The following is a 22,319-nucleotide window of genomic DNA, read 5'->3' as shown; positions in this document are numbered from 1 at the left end:
AAGCTAACTGAATTTGCTGATTACTTCTAGCCTTTTCTATTTTATTTTTAAAAATGTCAATTGTTTGTCTGTGATTTTGAAATTATAATAACAGGGATCTCATTCTTTATGTTACGTAGGTAGATATTATATTTGGTACAAAAATATCAATAATGAAATTAAAAACAATGTTATTGATGGAAATACCAAAAACAAAAAACCCGCATGATTCAGAAGACCATATAATCTACAATCTAAATATTCCAGTATCCTCTGTTCTGTTCAGTAGCATTGAGTCAGGGCCAAGGAATACAAAGTGAAACAAAATTTACATACAAATAACTTGGCTGCTTACTGTCATGTCTTGCTTAACACATCGAGCTCCAACTGTTCTCTACCCATCTAAATCCAGAACCTCAAGTACAAAAAAGTTAATCAGTCTCCAGCACAGTGCTGATGGAATGTCATCTTTTGGAGAAGAGTATAAATAAATGTACTATCTGGATTGTCTAGTAGGTATAAAAAGCTTCCATTGAAATGTTTTGAAGGAAAGTAAGAAATTATCTCTGGTACCTTGCTACCTTTCATTAAACACTGGTAAAGTGTAATTATACCATCTATAGGAGCTAGCTGTTGAGAAAGAGAGGGAGAGGGAGAGGGAGAGGAAGGGAGGGGGAGGGAGAGAGGGAGAGTGGGGAGGGAGGGAGGGAGGGAGAGGGAGAGAGAGAGGGGAGGGAGAGGGGAGGAGGAGAAAAAAAAAGAAAAAACAGGTTTCTAATTCTATTTGCTAACTACAGATGTCTACCAGAAAAAAATTTATTACACTTTGGAATTTCATCCCTCTGGCCACTGACTGAGTTCTGACATCAGCAACTGATATGTGTACAAAGTACCAGTTCCTGCATTTAAACAACAATACAGTAGCATGGCTTTCAAAAGAGAACAGTATAAAGAGAAAATAAGAACATCTGAATAGTGTTTAGGCTTTAGATAGATAGATACTTTATTGATCCCAAAGGAAATTAGTGTCATGGTAACATGACAAGTGCAGAGATATACAAATAATAGAAGAGAAATAAGAAAGAACAAAAAAATGTTACCTCAAACAATCTGATGGGGAGGGGGTCATCACTTCCCCGGCTATAGGTAGACTCATAATAGAGCCCAATGGCCGAGGGTAAGAATGACCTCATATAGCCCTTTTTGGAGCAGCACAGTTGTCTTAGTCTATTACAAAAGTGCTCCTTTGTTCAGCCAAGGTGGCATGCAGAGTGTGAGGAACATTGTCCAGAATTGCCAGAAGTTTCCATAAGGTCCCTTGTTCTACCAGAGCCTCCAGTATGTCCAGTTTGACTCCTCGAACAGAGTCAGCCTTTCTAATCAGTTCATTGTGCTTGTTAGTATCACCTGTGTTGATGCTATTGCCCCCGCACACCACCACATATAAGATTGTACTAGTGACTATAGACTGGTAGAACATGTGAAGGAGAGGCCTGCATACTCCAGGTGCCTCAGTCTCCTCAGGAAGTAGAGACAACTCTGGCCCTTCTTGTACACAGCCTCTATGTTGATACTCCACTCAAGTCTGCACCCCCAGGTACTTGTAGGTCCTCACCACCACATTTTATTTAAAAACTATAGAGGATATTGAATATTATGAGATGGAAGAAGATTATTTCAATTTTATTTCAATTTGGAAGTACACACAACCAGTTTCAAGGTGTGTAACCTCAAACAGAGATGTTGCCAAAGCACACTTCTTGCGTAACTGACAACTTACAGCACAAGAGAATGCCAGCCAATGTCTAGTCTAAACTGCATTAAACAGATGACCTCCACATTCTGCATTTTTCTCTTAAAGAATTCCCTAAAAATTCAGAATTTTTGTAAGGAGGTCCAATGTACAGAGTCACAAGAGTCTGTAGAGGGTTATAATCTCAGCCAGCTGCATCACAGGCACAACCCTGCCCCAGAATCAAGGACATCTTCAAGAGACTGTGCATCAAGAAGGCAATATGTATCATTATGTATCTTCTCTGTCTGGGACATTCCTTTTTCTCATTACTACGGTCAAGGAGGAGATACAGGAGCCTAAAGACACAAACCCAATGATTCAGGAATTGCTACAGAGAAATTTAGTATTAAAGTGATAAAGAATATTCCAGTTTATATAATTAAAATAACAATCTTCGTAAAGTTAAAGAAATACATGCACATAATGACAAATAGACAAATAGAAATAAAAGCTTGGTTAGATTTCATTCCATGAGGCGTTCTTTCCCAGCTAGAATGAAGCTTAGACCACAAGCTTACTCCTGAATTAAAAATTTGATCATGTTTGCTGCTTACATGCAATTAAATTTCAAGGCAACTGCATTTCTACCACTGAGCAATTGCTTCCATTTCTGCCAAACTTAAGTTTTACATTGCAAAGCTGTCTGAATGATGATGGGAAATTCAGAGGCAGGTTTTCAACTAACACACAAAAACATTCAAGATAATAAGTGAAAGATAAAAGATCTTTAAACTGAATTAAGAGATGGATAGAGGCTCAAATCTTATACTAATTTCAGTTGGAAGTAGAAAGCAATTCAAGCTACACTTCTACAAGGTTTGCAGTTCAATACTTGAATTCTTAATCTGCCCTTGCATAAAGATACTGCAAACATTTTCTGTGTGTATACTTCAAACACAGTTTGAAATGTAAAATATTAATGTTATTTAGCAAATTTGTTAAAATAGGATTAAAATGTCAAGAGAACATTGCAGGGACATGCAATGTCAGAAGTAATCTATAATGGCCCTGATACATTTCACGTGCTCTCAACCTTCTCAATACCTTTCAATTCCCTATCCCTGAATGCCCCATTTTCACCACAGATGTCCAATCCCTATACACTTCTATTCTCCATTGAGAAAGCCTTAAAGCTCTCCCCTTCTTTCTTGAAAACAGACCCAACTAGTTCTCCACCACCACACTTCTCATCAGGTGGAACTGATCCTCACCCTGAACAATTACTTACAGTTCCTTCCACTTTCTCCAAACTCAAGGTGTAGGCATAGGCACCCTCATGGGCCCCAGCTATGCCTGCTTTTTTATTGGGTATGTGGAACAGTCTATGTCCCAAGCCTTCGCTGGCAATATTCCCCAAATTCATTCTGCACTACATTCTGTACATTCTACTTCATGTACCCATGCTGAGCCCGTCACTGTCATCAACTTTGCCTCCAACTTCCACCTTACACTTAAATTCACCTGGGTCCATTCTGACACCTCTTTTCCCTTTCTCAATCCAATTCCCAATTCTTGATAATACCACTTCCTCCCCGCCCCCTCACCCAGTCTCCTGTAAAAATGCCAATCCCCTTTCTCAGTTCCTTCACCTCTACAACATGTCCCCACGATGACCGTTTCAGAGATGCCCTGCTCCTTCAAAAAATGGGGTTTCCCTTCCTTTCCCATAGATGCTGCCCTCACCCACATCTCCTCCATTCTCCAAGCATCTCCACTCACCCTACCTTGTCGCTGCTTTAACAGGGATAGAGTTCCCCTTGTCCTCACCTACCACCCCATTAGCCTCCATATTCAACACATCATTCTCCACCATGTCCGCCATCATCAATGGGACCCTACCACCAAACGTATCTTTACCTCTTTACTGCTTTCCACAGGAACCACTCCCTTGTGATTCCCTTGCCCATTTGTCCTATGCCTCTACTCTTCCTCCCGAATGTGAACCCTGCAAGTGGAATAAGTACTACACCTACCTTTCACCTCCTTCCTAACCTCTAGTCAGTGCCCCAAACAGTCCTTCCAAATGAGGCAACACTTCACCTGCAAATCTGTTGGGGTCGTCTACTGTATGCAGTGCTCCTGATGCAGCTTCCTCTAAATTAGTGAGACCCAACATAGATTGGAGGACCATTTTGTCCAGCATCTTTGCTTATTCTGCAAAAAGCAGGATTTCCCGGTAGCTAACCACTTCAATTCCAATTTCTATTCCCATTCCAACATGTTGATCCATGGCCTCCTCTTCTGACACAATGAGGCCATTCTCAGGCTGGAGGAGCAACTCCTTATACTGTATTCTGTCTAGGTACCTCCAATCTGATGTATGAACATCAATTTCTCTATCTTCAAGCAATTTCTTCCCTCTCCTCCATTTCCCCACTCTGAATTTCTTCTTACCTCTTGTCTTCACCTCCTATCACCTCACTTTGGTATCCCTCCTCCATCCCTTTATCCCGTGGTCACCTTCCTCTCCTTGTCCAGCCCTTTATCTTTTCCGCTTATCACCTCCCAGCTTCTTACTCCATTCCCCCCTCCCCAACCTGGTCACCTATCACCTTCTAGCTTGTACTCTTCCCTTCCCCAATTTCGTATTCTGGCATCATCCCCCTTCCAGTCCTGATGTATGTTGATTCTTTATTCCCCTCCATAGATGCTGCCTGACCTGCTGACTCCCTCTAGCATTTTGTGTAAGGTTCCCTGGATTTCCAGCATCTGCAGAATCCTTTAAGTCTATACTGGCCTCCCACTTTTCTAGAAAAGTTAACAATCACTGGTATCATTATCTTCATTCAAGAGTATTATTCTAAGTAAGAATTTGTATGTAGGAGACAGCCAATGAGGAATGCCATATTTTAAACAAAAATCTATATTTTTAAAAAAATTGACACTCTGAAGTTGATTTTAAATACAAATTTTCCATTAAACATCTAAAATGTATTGCAATTTTACAGACAGGGTACTTGCCTACATAAATGACAGGTCACAGTTCTGAAGGAAAATAAGAAACCAATGATCATAAATTATGTATCACATCTAGGCAAAGCAATTGAGAGGGAAAAATGGCAATAATCAGTCACTCAGAAACACAAGTCCAGTGATGTTCCCAGTCTCTAAAGTGTTGTTTTATGTTTTGAAAAGAGACTTTCTGAAACGAGAGAAATTAACTTCTCGGCACTGGGATTTCACCAGAATATGCAGATGCCAATTCAGATGCTGGTGGAAAAATCAAGGCTCATGCTGTAATGCAATAAGGAAAGACTTACATTTATAAAGCACCAATTACCTCTTTATCTGGATATCCCTCAACCACGTTATAACTAATTATTTTATGTTCCCTGCTGAAGTGCAGGTAGTACAACAGAGAAGTAATGCAATAAAATTAACACAGAAAGAAATGATAATGAGCTGATAATTCATTAACCAGAAATATTAATTATGGGATAAATATTGCCTAGGATCTTAGTACCATCTTCGTGCTCCTTCTTCAAAATTTAGATACAGAAAGTTTTATATCTACCTAAGAGAAGAACCTTGTTTTAATACCAAGAAAGAAGCATCTCTAATGCCTTTCCTTGGTGCCACACTGGAGCTGAGACTAGACTTTTGCTCAAGTCAGCACAGTCAAGCTTCAGCCCGGATTTTTTGACTCAGGGGGCATAATCAATTAAACCACAGCTGACAGTCCTGTCGAAGAAGTCAGTACTGTGAGAGGTAGTGCATATTGGCTGAAACATAGAATCAAAACCTAGCCTGCAATCTGAGATGAATACTGATAAAGCATCCTGACGAGATTATTTTTAAAAAGTGAGATGAGTTACCTGCATTGCCCTTGGCCAATATTTAATCAATCAAAATGCAATCAATGTGACTGAAACAGAACTTTAGAAAGTAAAATGTTCAAAATAATCAGGTAAGGGCTATTTTTGGAAAAAGGATCTGAAGAGTTAATGTGAACTCTGAAGAGTTAATATGGGATATGCTAGAGGTGAATAAATTTCAAACAGCAGATTAAGGAGGTAGGAAGAAAAGACGAGAGAAGGAGAGATAAACTGAGAGGTAGGGGATGAAGAAAAGTGGAATGAAGGAAGGAGAGAACAAACTGGAAGGGCTGCAGTAGAATGGGAAGCAGGGGATTACATAGGAAAACAGTGTCTGAAAGGTGAAAATTGCATGAACACAATAAACTACTAAAACATACCATCTCATCATCTTCACAAACAAGCTATTATCTTTATAACAAGATATACTTTATCTCGAGTGGGGACATTTTAAAAGGAAGAGGTTATGTGATATATGAATCACTGTTTTCCCCTTTGCTTTCTCAAAGTTGCTTAAACAGCAACTCTGACTATGTTAACAACACAAACAAAATGCTGGAGGAACTCAGCAAACCAGGCAGCATCAATGGAAAAGAGTACAATGTTTCATGTCGAGACCTTTCAGCAGGACTGAAACGAAATGGCCCAAAACATCGACTGTACTCTTTTCCATAGATGCTGCCTGGCCTGCTGAGTTCCTCCAGCATTTTGTGGGTGTTGCTTGGATTTCTAGCATCTGTAGATCTTCTCATGTTTCTGACTATGTTAATACGCATTTGTCAGGACAAAGGTATACATAAGTAAATATTACAAGAAATTTGGATTCTGTATTAATGTTTTAATAAAAAATAAAACAACAAATATTTTCTTTAAAGTATGCAGTCCAATTCAATACAGTAAATTAAAATGTCTTCATAGAAATCATTACACCATAGCATGTAGGTCACAAATTTCAAGCTGGTGACTAAAGTATATAAAATTATTTGATGAGAAACAGGACACAAGTCATAAATGTTCTGAAAGATGAATGCAATGGTTAAGGAATTGATTTACAAAGTGACTGAATCCATAGAAATGTCTCACAACAGAAGAAAATAAGCTCTTAAGCCAGCTGTTTCAAGTGAGCAAATGCTCCTGTTTCCAAGGAACAGAGCAGTGCTCCCTCCTTCAAACACAAAACTAGAGAGATTTCTCAGCTCACAGCCAAGAGGTTCATTCATCTGGATAGTTGGTTCTGCAGGAATAAAGGTACTAAATAAATTGTTCATTCTAGTTTGAGATGGGCAGATCTTTGGATCTGCTGAAAATGAGAAACTATGCCCTTTAGCACTCGGTCCAGCAAGAATAATACAGGAAAATAGTCAGGGGGAAACATTTAAGTGATTCAGCTCGCTCCATCACTCAAGTTGTGTTTCGGGGTCCAAAAAAATCAATTGCTACTTCAAACTTATCTCCCTTTGCACACGACAAATCATTTCTGTATTTCAGGGACTGAGCTGAGGATGGAGACAGAGCTGAATTTAAAACAGCAATGTCAAGACCTGAACAAATGTTTTTTCTAACATGTCCAGTGATGTGTTTGCAATATTATTAGCAATGCTTTCTGTTTTCAATTGTAATTTAAGCATACATAAAATTTAAAGATAGAAGGAAGATAAAGAGAGAAGAGAATACGATAGAAATGTGTTAATGGGGAAATCATAGTTAGGAAAGAAGAAAGACATTTCAGAGGCATCTGTGTGGAAAGTCTCATCATCGGAACAAATGAGACAGAGACTGAGGAAATGAGAGAATGGAATGGAGTCCTTACAAGAGGGAGAATGGGAGGAAGTATATTCACAACATCTGTTGGAGTCAATAGATATTTTAGCGGATGTTGGTGACTAATCTATCTCCTGAAATCTAGATGGTGAGGTCCAGAAGGGAAAGAGTCTGAGATGGACCAGAATCAGAATTAACATCACCAGCATACAAAGTGAAATTTGTAGACTTTGCAGCAACAGTACAATGCAATGCATAATAATAAGGGGAAAACTATGAATTCAGAAAATGATGATGGGGGAAGAAGCTGTTCCTGAATGATTGAGTGTGTGCCTTCAGGCTTCTGTACCTCCTTCCTAACAGCAGTCAAATAAGCAGAGTGAAAAGTGGCTGCAAGAGTGACCACACTTTTGAGGCCTGCTGAAATACAGAAAGCAGCACCAATACAGTTGGCAAAATACTAGCAAAAGGGTTGAGAAATTAGATTTGCATAAGACTGAAATTTAATTTTTCATATCCCACAAAGAGGTAAGAGTAGCTTAGACCATATGAGTGCTTGCAGTTGTGCCTTTGATCTAGAGTTTCCATAGTTTTTTTATTTGCACTTTTAGATCAAGTGTTTTGTTCAAATGCTTAATACAGCTTGTGCTTAAAAAAAATCAATTGAAACTTATGTGCATACTAATGGAAAATTGCCAACCCCTGGAAGTTGCACAGAGTTAGACAATGGCGGAGGATATAATCTCTCTGGCTTTCAAGGACCAATAATGAAGCAGAACTGCAACATCTCTGGCTCCAGACAAATGCATTTTATAGAATTATAATTACTTTCTTTGGAACAGAGCAAGGTCACATAAATGAAATGCATTCAGAATTACTGTGACACATCAGAGGTCCAAGAGCCAGTGCTCATCAGAGGTGGAGAGGATTAGCAACTTTCCTCGGTGTTCTCATTTCACAGGACCTGTCCTGGGCCCAGCACATAAGTGTAATTATGAAGAGAGCATGACAGTGCTTCTACTTTCTTAGGAGTTGCGATGATTTGGCATGACATATAAAACTTTGACAAACTTCTATAGATGTGAGGTGGAGAGTGCATTTTCTAGCTGCATCACAGCCTGATATAGAAACAGTGATGCCCTTGAACGGAAAATCCCACAAAAGTAATGGATAAGGTCCAGGTCCACCACAGGTAAAGCCTTCCCCACCATGGAGCACATCTACACAAAACATCGTCCAGGAAAGCAACATCCATCAACAAGGACCCCTACCATTCAGGTAATGCTCTCTCTCGCTGCTGCCATCAGGAAGAAGGTACAGGAGCCTCAGGACTCACACCACCAGGTTCAGAAACAGTTATCACCCCTCAACCATCAGGCTCTTGAATGATGGAGATAACCTCACTTGCTCCATCATTGAAATGTTCCCACAACCTAGGGACTCACTTTCAACGACTCTTCATTTCATGTACTCGACATTTATTATTATTATTTCTTACTTTCTGTATTTGCACAGTTTGTTGTCTTTTGCACACTGATTGAATGTCCAAGTTGGTGTGATCTTTCACTGATTCCATTATGATTACTGGATTTATTGAGTATGCCCACAAGAAAATGTATCTCATGGTTGCATATGACGACATGCATGTACTTCGACAACAAATTTACTTTGAACTTTGAACTGTTTGAACTTTGAAAATCCTCTAAACTTTCAATACAAAACTTTTGCATCCGTGTTGGAAACACAAAAGAGTCTGCAGATGTTAGAATCTGGAGCAACACACAAAATGCTGGAGGAACTCAGTGGATGAAGCAACAGCTATGGAAGATCCAGATGAAGCGTCTTGACCCAAGATGCCAAATGTCCAATTCCTTCCACAGATACGGCTTGATCTGCTAAGTTTCTCTAGTGTTTTGTATCTTCGTAACTATGTTCTGGAGTATTGACTGCAATACCCACACTCATGCTTTTGATACGATAGATTTCAAAGACATAAGAATCATGGACATATTTCATCTGTGGAAATCGTCCCAACTCCAAGACTGCTATTTATATATTGCAGAAGCTTCTTCAAAATTGGTATATATGGTGTAGCAACCAGTCTGTATTTTTCATAAGGCAGGAGCAGATTTTAGATTCAGTAATCCAAGTGCAACAACTATAGCAATTCCATTGTTAACAAAACAATTTTTTAAAATGTAGTAAATGTCTTTCAATATTCCAATTGTCCACAGCCTCATTTCCAAGGTTGTTAGAAAGAACGAACTTGATTAATCATGCTCTAATTTGATTTTCAAATGAGAACATAAAGGCACACTGTATCTATACAGGAATCCTAAGTGAGCAGCACCACTGTATCCATTTTAAAACTAAAGAAAGTACACTTTGGATTACGTAAAATTTCCATTTAGAAGATAGGAATTTGAAAGAAACATAGACAATGCTTGAAATACTGACCTAATATAGTTTAGCTGTCATCTGGAGCCTATCTACTTCAGTTTTTTGTACCATTAAGACCTACAAAAGACTGTAGATACTGGAATCTGATGCAATAAAAAAACTGCTGGAGGAGCTCAGCGGATCAGGCAGCATCTGTAGAAGGAATGGACAATCGGTGTTTCGGGTCAAGGCCCAAAGCTGACTATCCATTTTCCTCCACAGATGCTGCCCACTCTGCTGAGTTACTCCAGCATTTTGTTTGTTACTTTAGTTGTCCATCTGCGATCCTGGGCAAACCACAGCTGTGCATCATGAACCTCAACCACTGAGTCTGGACAAAGTCCCAGAATCTAACTGTAACAAAACATGAAGATGCTGCATTTTATCAATGATCCCTTGCCATCAAGCTCTTGAACCTGACCACAAATTGTGGCTGAGAACGCTATTGCAAGGCTAAATGATTTTACACATATTGACTTAACTTGATGTATATATTATAGCTGATGTACAAATGCACAGAGCACCTTCAACAATTTGAAACTCTTAAATTAGGTGACTATTGTAACAATGTTTCTGCTGACATGCAAATCCTCTCTTACTCTCTTATGAAAAATATAAAATAATTTTGTGTAATGAACAAGTAAGATAGTGAAAGAGACTAAGGTAAATCCTCTCTGTTGAGAATTTTGTTATAATATGAAACAACATTATGTAATGAATCCACAGGGTTAACTAGATACTTATTCATGCAATAGGAGGTGAGAATAAGTTAGGGCAAATGAGATTACAGGGAAGGCATCAAGTGAATAAAAAAAAATGAGTAGGTATAAATAGCAATGTTTTCAAAGTATGCACCTATGTACTTCCATAAGGGAGATTAAATGTTTACTAACCAAAATAGCATGTCTTTTAATATATTTAAATATTTTGCCTTTTGATAATTCATTTTGCCTTTCCCATCTTTTTGCGAGGAAAAAGAATTTCAGGATGTATATTATATACATTTCTCTGACATTAAATGTACCTGTAAAACCATCACTCTATAATAATTTTAAAGGCACTTTTTTAAATCAAATCAATTAATAACTGATCTTTAGATCAACTGATCTACACCAGTTTATACTTAAAAATTATAGATTCATATGTAATCATTAATTCCTCTCCAATGCTCCTTCACATATAAAGTCCTTGTACTGAAAATTAAAGCATCTTAAACACTTATTTTCTATTATAAGTGCAGAAGTGCATTAACCTTCAGCAAGTAGTTCAGTCGAGGAGCATCAGCTAACTACCATGTATAAGTCAACTTATTACTGACTTACGTACCAACACAACACTAAAGTCACAGATGCTGGAAATTAAAAGTCAGCGCGTTCAACCTCCACTCTACCACTGATCTCAGCACTGACTACAGGGATAGAGTACAAATACCCTGAGTGACTCTTCAATTGTAGAAAGGGCAACCCATTGATATGAATGGTCTTGCCAATTCTGATAGAAGGCGAAGTGTAGTAAACAGTTAATTTGTTTTTAAAGTATCTAATTAATTTCTAGCACTAAGGTGTGGGTTTAGCACTTTTTGAATTTAGAATGATACAAACATTTTGAAATGCCTCTGATTATCAGACACCATATGATGCTTTCCTTAACATGTCAGTGTAATCCAACAGGAAACAGGTCCTTCTGTCCAACTCATCTATGCCCATCTAAGCTGGTCACATGTTTGGCACATATTCCTCGAAACCTTTCTTGACCATCCACCTGTCTAAATGTCTTTTAATCGCTATGTGCCTGCCTCACCCATTTTACAACAGTTCCCAGGCTTAGACTAGCAGCTATCTGTCAACAACCAAGGGGCAATAGGGCAGGGCCTCATGACCAGCAGACTGAGATCTAATCATCTCTTGCAACCCTCTGCACCTTGTGAGTTGACAGCGGCAGTTAGTCCTCCAGAGCTTCATAAAGTAGATTCCACCAGAGGAGTAGAGCGAAGGCAAGCTTGATCAGTGAACTGGATGAAAAACAACCCTATCCAACATTAACAGAAATGTGAATAATGGTCATACGTATTTCTGTTGGGAGAGAATAACACTCAACTAAATAAAAAGCTTCAACCCTTACTACAGGGTGGTTTGTTGCTGAAGCAGGAACTTTATGATCTTTAATGAAGAAAATAAATTCCAATCTGCATTCATAAATGTAATTATAGGGTCCTCTGAAACCATTAAAGTAGGAAAATGAAGTATGACGGTGTCTTAAAAAATTAACCAAAGGCAGAACAGGGCAATGTAATGAGTGCTTGTTCATATCTGGAAAAAAAGCCTAATCGGATTTAATCCAAACATCTGAGTTGAATTGTAAGGTAGGACTGAGTGAAAATAAAACAATTGTGTATACTTACGAGCTTCAATCTTTGCAAAGGTATCCTGGTAACATCCACTGGACTGCGGTCAACTACATTCACAAATCTTGCTTCTGGGATTGCAACAGCACACATCACATGAGCCCACCTAAACAATACAGGAGAAAATCTGAAAAATGCAGGAATGCACAAAGGAATACTGATGGTAATGACTCTGTTCTGATCCATCACTCTTGATATTCCAAATATGGTATCAGAGTAATTTTTAAGAATGCTGGCCTGTCAAATCTACATGCCACTTGAATTTATTTTGATTTCATATGCAAATTGGTTACAGAAGACAGCAAAACCCTTTTATCCTACTCTGTCAATTTGTCTAATTTCCAAGCCTATCCATGTAGTAAAAGACGAAGGTCAACAATAAATTACTAGCTTTGTTATACAGAGGATATTTCACTGTTGAAGGTAAATTATGGCAGTTCCTTCACTTAAGAAAGAAAGACTCATAATTCATGAGTGCCACAGGTTAGAGAGATTTATGATGGTCATTTCACAAATGAAAGAAAGCATAGAACTCATCATTACCAGTGAACTCATCTGTTTAGTATATGGACATGATGCCTTTGAATCATTTCTGGAACACAAACTCTGGTGATTATTGTCAATGAATATTTTTTCTTCCTTCTCAGTTTGCTTTGCATTAGTTTATTCATTTAATCAACTATTATCATTTCAGCAGAAGAACAGAAACTTACATGAAATTAGGATATACAAGAACCGCTGAGAATTCTGAAGAACAGTTTTACCATGTACTTTAGAGTTTATTAGTTTATGGTGGATTTAGGACTTTGAACATCCATTTCAAATAGTTTAAAGATTGGCACCTTGCCAAAATCTTGCTGTTTAAACCTTTTTTTTTATTGCTAAAACATGAACAAATGTTGTCATCCTAATATTCCCAACAGTCCGAGGGATTTAGAGGAACAAATTCCCAACAGTCCAACAAAGTTAGAGGAACAAATTTGTAGAGAGATTGCACACTGTTGTAATAAATGTAAGGTTGTGAGAGTAGGTGATTTTAATTTTCCACATACTGACTGGGACTCCCATACTGTCAAAGGACCAGATGGGATAGAGTTTGTCAAATGTGCTCAGCAAAAGTTTCTATAATCATTACATAGACTTCACAATGAGAGAGTGCACAATACTGGATCTGCTACTAGGGAATGAGACAGGACGGGTGAAAGAGGTTTGTGTAGGTAACACATTGATTCTAGTGACCATAATGCCATTAGTTTTAAAGTAAATATGCAAAAAGATGGGTCTGGCCTGCAAATTGAGACTCTAAATTGGAGAAAGGCCAATTTTGGTAATATTAGAAATGATCTGACAAATGTCAATTGGGGCAGGCTGTTTTCGGGCAAATGTGTACTTGGTAAGTGGGGCTCCTTCAAAAGCAAAATTTTGAGTGTACAAAGCTTGTATGTGCCTGTCAGAATAAAAGGTATAGATAATAAGTATAGGGAACCTTGGTTTTCAAGAGAAATTGAAGCCATGCAAGAGAACACTTAAGAACAAAATCAGGAAGGCTAAAAGAAGGCATAAAGTTGGTCTAACAAACAAGGTGAAAGAGAATCCTAAAGAATTCTGCAGTTATGTTAAGAGCAAAACAATTGTAAGGGATAAAATTGTGAAGCCAAAACAGAAGGGGAAGATCTTAAAATAATTCTTTTGCATCTGTATTTACTCAGGAGATGGACACAGAGTCTATAGAAGTGAGGAAAAGTGGCATCAACTTCATGGACCCTGTACAGCTTACAGAGGAGGAGATGTTTGCTATCCTGAGGTAAATCAGGGTGGATAAATCCCCAGCATCCATCAAGGTGTTCCTCAGGACCCTACAAGAGGCAAGTGCAGAAATTGCTAGGGTCCTAGCACAGATTCTTAAATCATTCTTAGCAACTGGAGAGGTACCAGAGGTTTGGAGGATAGCCAATGTTGTTCCACTGTTTAGGAAAGGCTCTAAACATACATGGGAGGCTGGTCAAGAAGGTTCAGTTGCTCAACATTCAAGATGATGTAAAATTGGATTTGACATTGGCTTTGTGGGAGAAGCCAGAGTGGCAGTAGATAGCTACCTCTCTGAATGGAGGCCTGTAACTAGTGGTGTACCACATGGGTCATTGCTGGGTCTGTTGTTGATTGCCATCTATATCAATGATCTGCATGATCATGTGGTTAACTGGATCAGCAAATTTGTCAATGACACCAATATTGGGGATGTACTGGACAGCAAGGAAGGATATCATGGCTTGAAGAGGGATCTGCATCAGCAGGAAAAATGGGTAGACAAATGGCAGATGGAATTTAATGCAGACAAGTGTGAGGTGCTGCACTTCAATAGTACCAACCAGGATAGGTCTTGAACAGTAAATGGCAGGGCACTGAGTAGTGTAGTAGAACAAAGAGATCTGGGAATAGAGGTCCATAATTCATTGAAAGTGACATCATGGGTAAATAGGGCTGCAAATAAAGTTTTTGGCACACTGGCCTTCAAAAACCAATGTATTGCGTATAGGAGATGGGACACTATGTTCAAGTTGTATAAAGATGTTGCTGAGGACTAATTTGGAGTATTGTGTACAGTTTTAGTCACCTACCTACAGGAAAGATGTAAATATGATTAAAAGAATACAGAGAAAGCATACAAGGATGTTGTGGAGTCTGGAGGACCTGAGTTATAGGGGAAGGGTGAATAGGTTAGGACCTTATTCCTTGGAACATAGAAGATTGAGAGGGGATTTGATAGAGATGCACAAAATTATAATGGGTATGGATAGGGTAAATGTCAGCAGGCTTTTTCCAGTGAGGTTGGGTGGGTCTACAACCAGAGGTCGTGGGTTAAGCTTGAAAGGTGAAAAGTTTAAGGGAAGCATGAGAGGAAATTCAGACGATAGTGAGAGTGTGGAATGACCTACCAGTTCAAGTGGTACATGCGAGCTCAATTTCAATGTGTAAGATAAGTTTAGATAGGTACATGGATAGTAGGGGTATGGAGGGCTATGGTTCCGGTGTAGGTCGATGGGAGTAGGCAGTTTAAATGCTTTATGCTTGCACTAGATGAGCCAAAGGACCGGTTTCTGTCCTGTACTTTTCTTTGACTCTATTTAGTGTTATCCTTGAAAACTTGAGTTTTTCCCAAACAATCCTCTAGCTTTCCCCGTGAAGAGAAAAAACCTTAAGTTTATTTCCTATTAATTCTGAAATGATAAAGCTTCATAAAATTGAAGATTATTGGCAGAATTTGCTAACTTAAAAATTTATAGTCACATTTGCCTAAATTAGTTTTGCTATAAGTTATGGAAGCCAAAAATGTACAAGTGACCTGACTGTGGCAGGGGGTGGGGGGAGCCATTGTTTAGAGCAGGGGTGTCAAACTCATTTTAGGTCACGGGCCGGATTGAGCAAAATGCAGCTTCATGCGGGCCGGATCAGTCGGACACGTGCGAACGCAGCTTTCGTTGCCTCCGTTTTTTCAGCCTGCTCTCATGTGTCTCAGTCTCTGCTATAACTACAAAGTGTTTCACTTTACAAATTCCGTTTCTTATGAAGAAGACTGCCAAGCAAGACTGCCGAATAAACACTAAAACCCCTGAAAACCTGGTACCTGAATAAACTCAGCATTAGCCATATCATACGCCATAGGCGCTTCGATTACTGGGGCCAGCTTTAATAGTAATTAGATATTATCTCGCGGGCCAAAGATAATTCCACCGTGGGCCAGATTTGGCCCGCGGGCCTTGAGTTTGACATATATGGTCTAGAGTTTGAAACTTGAGGTGCACCAAGCATCCTTGTTATAAAGGAAGACAACTGCAGCACCTGAGGGAAAAGCACAAGTTGTAGCATAGTGTTTTTTCTCTTTTAATGTTGTTTATTTTCTATTTTGAGTATAATGTCATTCATTGTCTCTTATGCCTTCTTTTTTCAAATTCAACATTCAGGTACATCTGCCTCTGTTAGTCTCTATAGACCATGGATTTGCACCTTGGAAAATTTCCAGGGTGCAAGCCTGGGCAAGGTTTTTTTTGTGGAAGACTGGCAGTTGCCCACCAATGTTGTCCAGGACACATATAGCTTGGCACCAGTGTCATCGCAGAGCAATGTGTGGTTAAGTGACACACACACACACACACAGCCTCAGCCAAGGCTCGAACTAGCAACCTTCAGATAACTAGACGAACGCCTTAACCACTTGGCCACATGCCAAGTGATTAACCAAGTGAATATAAAGTAATGCACTATGCAAAGACATTCTCCTAGTTTCCTGGCAATATTTTGCATTCAGGTGACAGATTATTTTGCTGGAGATTTAGTGACCTTGTGACATACAAATTGATGGTTCTGTTTCAAGCATCATAACAGTAACTTTATTTTAAAATAAATTGGTAAATTGATTTATTATTGTCACGTGTACTGAGGTACAGTGAAAATCTTCTTAGAGACCATTTCAACACATCAGTAAAAGGAACAAGCCATTCCAGAATGCAGAAAGAAAGTATTACAGTTAGATTAAGAGCAGGCAGACAATAAACTGCAAGTTTATACAGGATGAAGTAGATTGTGAAATGAGACTAGCCTGGGCACTCTCTCTTCTTTCTCTATCCCATCAGGCAAAAGATGCAAAAGTGTGGAGGCACACACCATCAGGCTCAAATACTGCTTCTACCCCATTATTGTAAGGTTGTTAAACAGTCCCTTTGTATGATAAGTTGGACTTTTGACTTCACAATCTACTTATTAGTTCCACCAAAAGTGGCATCATAAAACTATACAAATACTCTTCTCTAAGGATATACTTTCTCCATGTAGCTAAACACTTGCACATAGTTGTAGACATTTTAGGACAGTAACTGTGTCCCATTAGCTGTGGTGAACAAGCTCAGCTCCATCTTTCTTGCTCCATTTTAGTCAAGCAAATTGCAGGTATTTTTTAACTATTGCATTGGACATTGTTCTGTGCAGAACATCAATAATTTGTCTGTTTTTAAAGATAATGGCTTGAAACCTGAGAGATAATTGGGCCTTTATATCAGTTCAGTTGTTGTGAATAATAACATATAATTAATGTTTACTTTGTACTTGGGAAAAACATTACAAATCATTTGTATTAATATTATTACATCTTAGTACAAGAGATTATTAAACAGTAAAATATACCTAGCCTCTCTGTCTTTTGGTTCAAATTTTTGCCAATCATGTATAGAAGATAGGGTCACCAATGAATTTCAATTACATCCACATATACTGTATAACAAAAATATACTTTAATTTGCTGGACTGACTCTTTAACAACTTGATTTCTTTAAAACTAATCATGATAATGACATAACATTTGACTCATCAGAGGTAGCTTACAGAAACTTCACGGTTATTAGGAACTATATTAACACTGTATTCAAATTAATCTGAATCCTTTATGCAATTTTTCCCTTTCATCCCATGGGAAGAGTGATGAGAAAAATGAAATTTCTGCGACAGCAACATTTAAATGGACAAATATATGTTCCTAAATATATACTGCAGTCTTCCAGGAAATGAAAAGTAGCTTTCCACATAGAGTAGAATTACCTGCCTTGAAGGCTCGTTTACATTAACTGAATGATATATCTTTTATAGACTGCAAAAACAAATTCAGATCAAATCCCCATAGAGATAACGAATCATACTGAATGTAAACTGAACAAGTGGATAAAGCAGCATTGCTACAACGGTGAGTTTAGACTGCCACTAGGGAGAGTGACCAATGGCTCTAGAAATGACATTTCATGTAAATATGTCCCTGAACCACTGTAGTCTCTTTCAAGAACCAGTTCCTGGAACCTTAATTCAGCTTATTGCTATTACAATGAGAGGGCTCCACTGATGAATCATTTAACTATAGATCTTCCCATTAACACCCAAGTGTTCTAAAGCATTGAGGACCTAAAGGGCTACTCAGAATTGCATTACGGGAATTGAGACTCATTAGTTAAAAACCAGTAACTTAATGAGCCTTGAGCACAGTTATTGCTACACTACAAATGAAAATGATGCTTCTTAAATACACATATTGCTATCTTCAATGAATTCATCAGCTGGCAAACAATTCCAAGGTTCCCACATCTAATAAAAAGAAGCCAGAGTGAGCCACAAAAGATAACAGCACTGGAGATAATTACTAATACCTGCCTAATTTTCTTTCAAAAGCAATAATCTCTAACCGAACTATATATCAACAAGCAAATTCTTTAGAATATTGCTTGGTAAAACAAAAAAAAACAACAAATATAATTAATTTTAAATTGGAGTTGCTTTCATTAAGGCAAGAGATGCAATAATATTATGTGCAATAGATTTTTATATGCTCATTGGAGAAGTAGATTTATCCTCCTCATGGTCAACTCTCTCACTTCCTTGCCCACCCTAATCATATCCCTCCATACCTTCCATATGTTTACTTAAACATTCCTTAAATGTATCAATACTCTTTACCTGAGCTACTCAATGTGGTAAGAGTTTCATGTTTTAACCATTCTTTATGAAGTTTTTTGTGAATTTCCTGTGGGATATCTATGTCATACTTATGTCCACAGCTGCTTTGATATTCAGATGTAAAATTTGATGGTCACTCTGGGCTTGAGTAAATGAAAACTGTTCAAATTCATTACTTTACTTCTTTTTCATGGCCTTTCAATCAGAATAACTACGTTTTGAAAAGTATGATAGGACAGGACATGACAGATGCAATCTATTTTCTGTAGCTTAGGTGTTGGGAAAATGGGGCACAAATATTACTAGCTGCAATATGTTTAAAACAGAGAGCTGGGGTAACTTTTAATTAATAGGTTTGCTTTCATAGCAATCCAAGTATCAATAAGTCTCTGGAAACAGGAGAAAATCTGCAAATGCTAGAAATCCAAGCAACACACACCAAGTGCTGGAGAACTCAGTAGGCCAGGCAGCATCTATGGAAAAGAGTAAACGGCCAAGACCCTTCATCAGACTGTACACTCTTTTCCACAGATGCTACCAGGTGCGTGTGTTGGCGCATGGCCAAGTGGTTAAGGCATTCGTCTAGTGATCTGAAGGTCGTTAGTTCGAGCCTTGGCTGAGGCTTGCGTGTGTGTCCTTTAGCAAGGCACTTAACCACACATTGCTCTGCAACGACACCGGTGCCAAGCTGTATGAGTCATAATGCCCTTCCCTTGGACAACATTGGTGGCATGGAGAGGGGAGACTGGCAGCTTTGGGCAAGTCTTCCAGAAAAAAAACCTTACCCAGGCTTGTGCCCTGGAAACTTTCCAAAGTGCAAATCCATGGTCTATCAAGACTAACGGAGGCCTACACACACACACACACACACACACACACACACACACACACACACACACACACACACACACACACACACCATGTCTGCTGAGTTCCTCCAGCATTTTATGTGTGTTGAATGAATCTTTGGAATTGTGGAGCCAAGATAGCTTTGGGGATTTGTGGCAGATATTCAAGGTGAAAACAGATACATTTTCGGTACATGGAGGAAATCTAAGGATATTGATTAAAGCAAAATTACACTGTAATCAAAGATCAGCCATCTTAATCATGAGCAGTTGCAAATAGTAGAATAGACTGCTTCAGTTTCTATTTATGTTTATAAATAGTTGAAGTCAAGAAGTTAAAAAGAAATGGGGAAGGCACTTGGGATTGGGATCACCACGTGTGTAAAATAAACAGAAGTGCAGGCTGATTAATCCTTATAGTAAATATGCACGCCTATTTCTACATAATGCTATAAAATATGAGAAAAGATCATATATGGATGATCATTTTAAATTGATAACACTAATCACCAAAGAAAGGGAGATGTACCGTAGATTCCGGATTATAAGCCGCTACTTTTTTCCCACATTTTGAACAGCTTTGAACTCTGCGGCCTATAATCCAGAGCGGCTAATACATGGTTTTTTTTCATGCCGCCTCGTAAACATTTTGCCTCGTAACAGTAGACCAATAAAATTGATGAGTAGTTCACAGAGGTCCAATGAAATTGTACGATAAATCAAGCGCACTTTCACAATTAAATTATTGTAAATCAGTCATTTGTACTCACCCTCATCAACATGGAAAATACTCGAAGAAAAGCAAGACCCGAGCGCGTCAGACCCGATTAGACGCGATCGCGTTACGCAAGAGCGTCAGACCCGATTAGACCCGATCGCGTTACGCAAGTGCGTCAGACCCGAGCGAAAACGCTGCTTTTAAGTTAAAGTCGATCAATAACTTTTCCTGGTAGGCTGCAGTATATATATTTTTACCAGTCGCTAGGAGATATTGGAATGTTGTTCGTGCTGTTCAGTAAAAAAGTATATGCAACGTAATTTGTGTTACCAATACGTATGTATATTTAAAAGTAGCGGTGCGGCATAAAATCTGGTGCGGCCTTTACAATTAAAAAATTGATTTTATTTCTAAAATTAGAGCCTGCGGCTTTTAATCAGGTGCGCTCTGTAGTCCGGAATCTACGGTACTTTGTCTATATTCTAACAACCCTTTTATAATTGCATAAACCAGATACAAATCTCATCCCAGCATTTTGCTCCAAGAGAATCAGGCTTATTATTTCAAATTTTTTAACAGTTTCTCAACTACATGGAGCCTCGTTGCAAAGGCACGATTGATAATATTGATAGATCAGGGATGGCCAACCTATGGCGCATGCACCAAAAGAGGCACATGGCACAACAGTGATAATAATAAAAAAGTAAGCCTATGCATGCAAAAAGTATTAACCAAAAACCGATTTGTAGGGAAAAAAAATTTATTAACAGGAATTCAAGTAGCTTAGAGCTAGAAATGGGTTTTACTGAGAATAAATCTAAAACTTAGCAATTATTTTTAGCGATTTTATTATTTTGTGCAGTTCTTTTGGCAAATGTTATATTCTTTCACACTAATCTCTTTTCAATTTAAAAAAAAATGTTCAATGAGCCGAACTAGGAAAGAAGGACTTTTGTTCTGCAGTCGTTCCATAACTGTTCAATATACATTTGATACTTGTTTGACCCTGAGGCGCCAGGTGTCTGCACCAGCGATGCGTCGCAGGTTTTTGCCAGTCAGTTTACAACTGACACTCGTGCGCTATGGAGTTGTGCTTTGTTTGTCCTTTGTGAGCATTTGCAGTTTTGTACTTTTTCGAAAATTAAGTCTTGTTTTTACATTCAGTTACCCATCACAGTGCAAAAGAAAATGAGCAAAAGAAAAGCAGAAAGTGATAGAAAGCATGAATTCAATGAACAGTGGGAAAATGAGTTCTTATTTATAGTAGGTCTGTCAGGAAAACTGTTGTTCATTGTTTGTGAAAACACTTTTTCACATAATAGAAGACATGATCTTAATAGACACTATGAAACACAACATCAGACTGAAATAGAAGGAAAACTGAAGCTAGGGCTTGGGTCTGAGTTACGGAAAGAATATGTGATTAAGAAAAAGGAAGAAATCAAAAGAAGACAAAATATATTAAAAGTCTCATTAAGGTAAGCAATGTTTATCTTATTTTTATATTAAATCAATATATCATGTAAAAAGGCTAAATATGTCTATATTAACATATTTTACAAGAATTAAATGGGTGTACAAGAGATGTATAGCGCATCTGAACTCATGCGGAATGCACTCCATATAAACTAATTACTTGCTCAGGTAATGAATGACAAGTACAGTTGATAGCACTTTCATATAATGAAGGAAGGTTATCAGAATAAAGTTTAATATCACCAGCATATGTTGTGAAATTTGTTAAATTTATGGCAACAGTACAATGAAATACATGATCAAAAAATACAGAGAAACAAAACCAAATTACTGTGTGTATATATTAAATAGTTAAGTTAAAATAAGTGGTGCAAAAAAAAAAGAATTTTTTTTTTAAATGGTGAGATAGTGTTCATGGGTTCTACGTCCATTCAGAAATTGGATGGCAGAGGGGAAGATGCTGTTCCTGATACATTGAGTGTGTGCCTTAAGGCTTCTGTACCTCCTTTCTGATGGTAGGAATGAGAACAAGGAATAGCTTGGGTGATGCAGGTTCTTAATGATGGACTTGGTTTCTTAAAGCACTGCTCTT

General features: G+C 38.2%; 1 protein-coding gene across 6 annotated transcripts in view; it reads right to left on the bottom strand.

The window, feature by feature from the left end:
• Positions 1-22,319, bottom strand: part of LOC140729074 (lysine-specific demethylase 4C-like) — a 373,937-nt gene that overhangs the window by 105,837 nt on the left and 245,781 nt on the right. For all 6 annotated transcript variants that reach the window (XM_073048378.1, XM_073048374.1, XM_073048377.1 and 3 more), the window contains one exon: positions 12,191-12,299. In XM_073048378.1, the coding sequence (XP_072904479.1) occupies positions 12,191-12,299 (109 nt within the window). The remainder of the gene's footprint in view (positions 1-12,190; positions 12,300-22,319) is intronic.

Source organism: Hemitrygon akajei, chromosome 6, assembly GCF_048418815.1.
Source record: "Hemitrygon akajei chromosome 6, sHemAka1.3, whole genome shotgun sequence".
NCBI classification, from domain to species: Eukaryota; Metazoa; Chordata; class Chondrichthyes; order Myliobatiformes; family Dasyatidae; genus Hemitrygon; species Hemitrygon akajei.
Note: the sequence above shows the minus strand (reverse complement) of the source record. Positions and strands in the feature narration are given on the sequence as shown.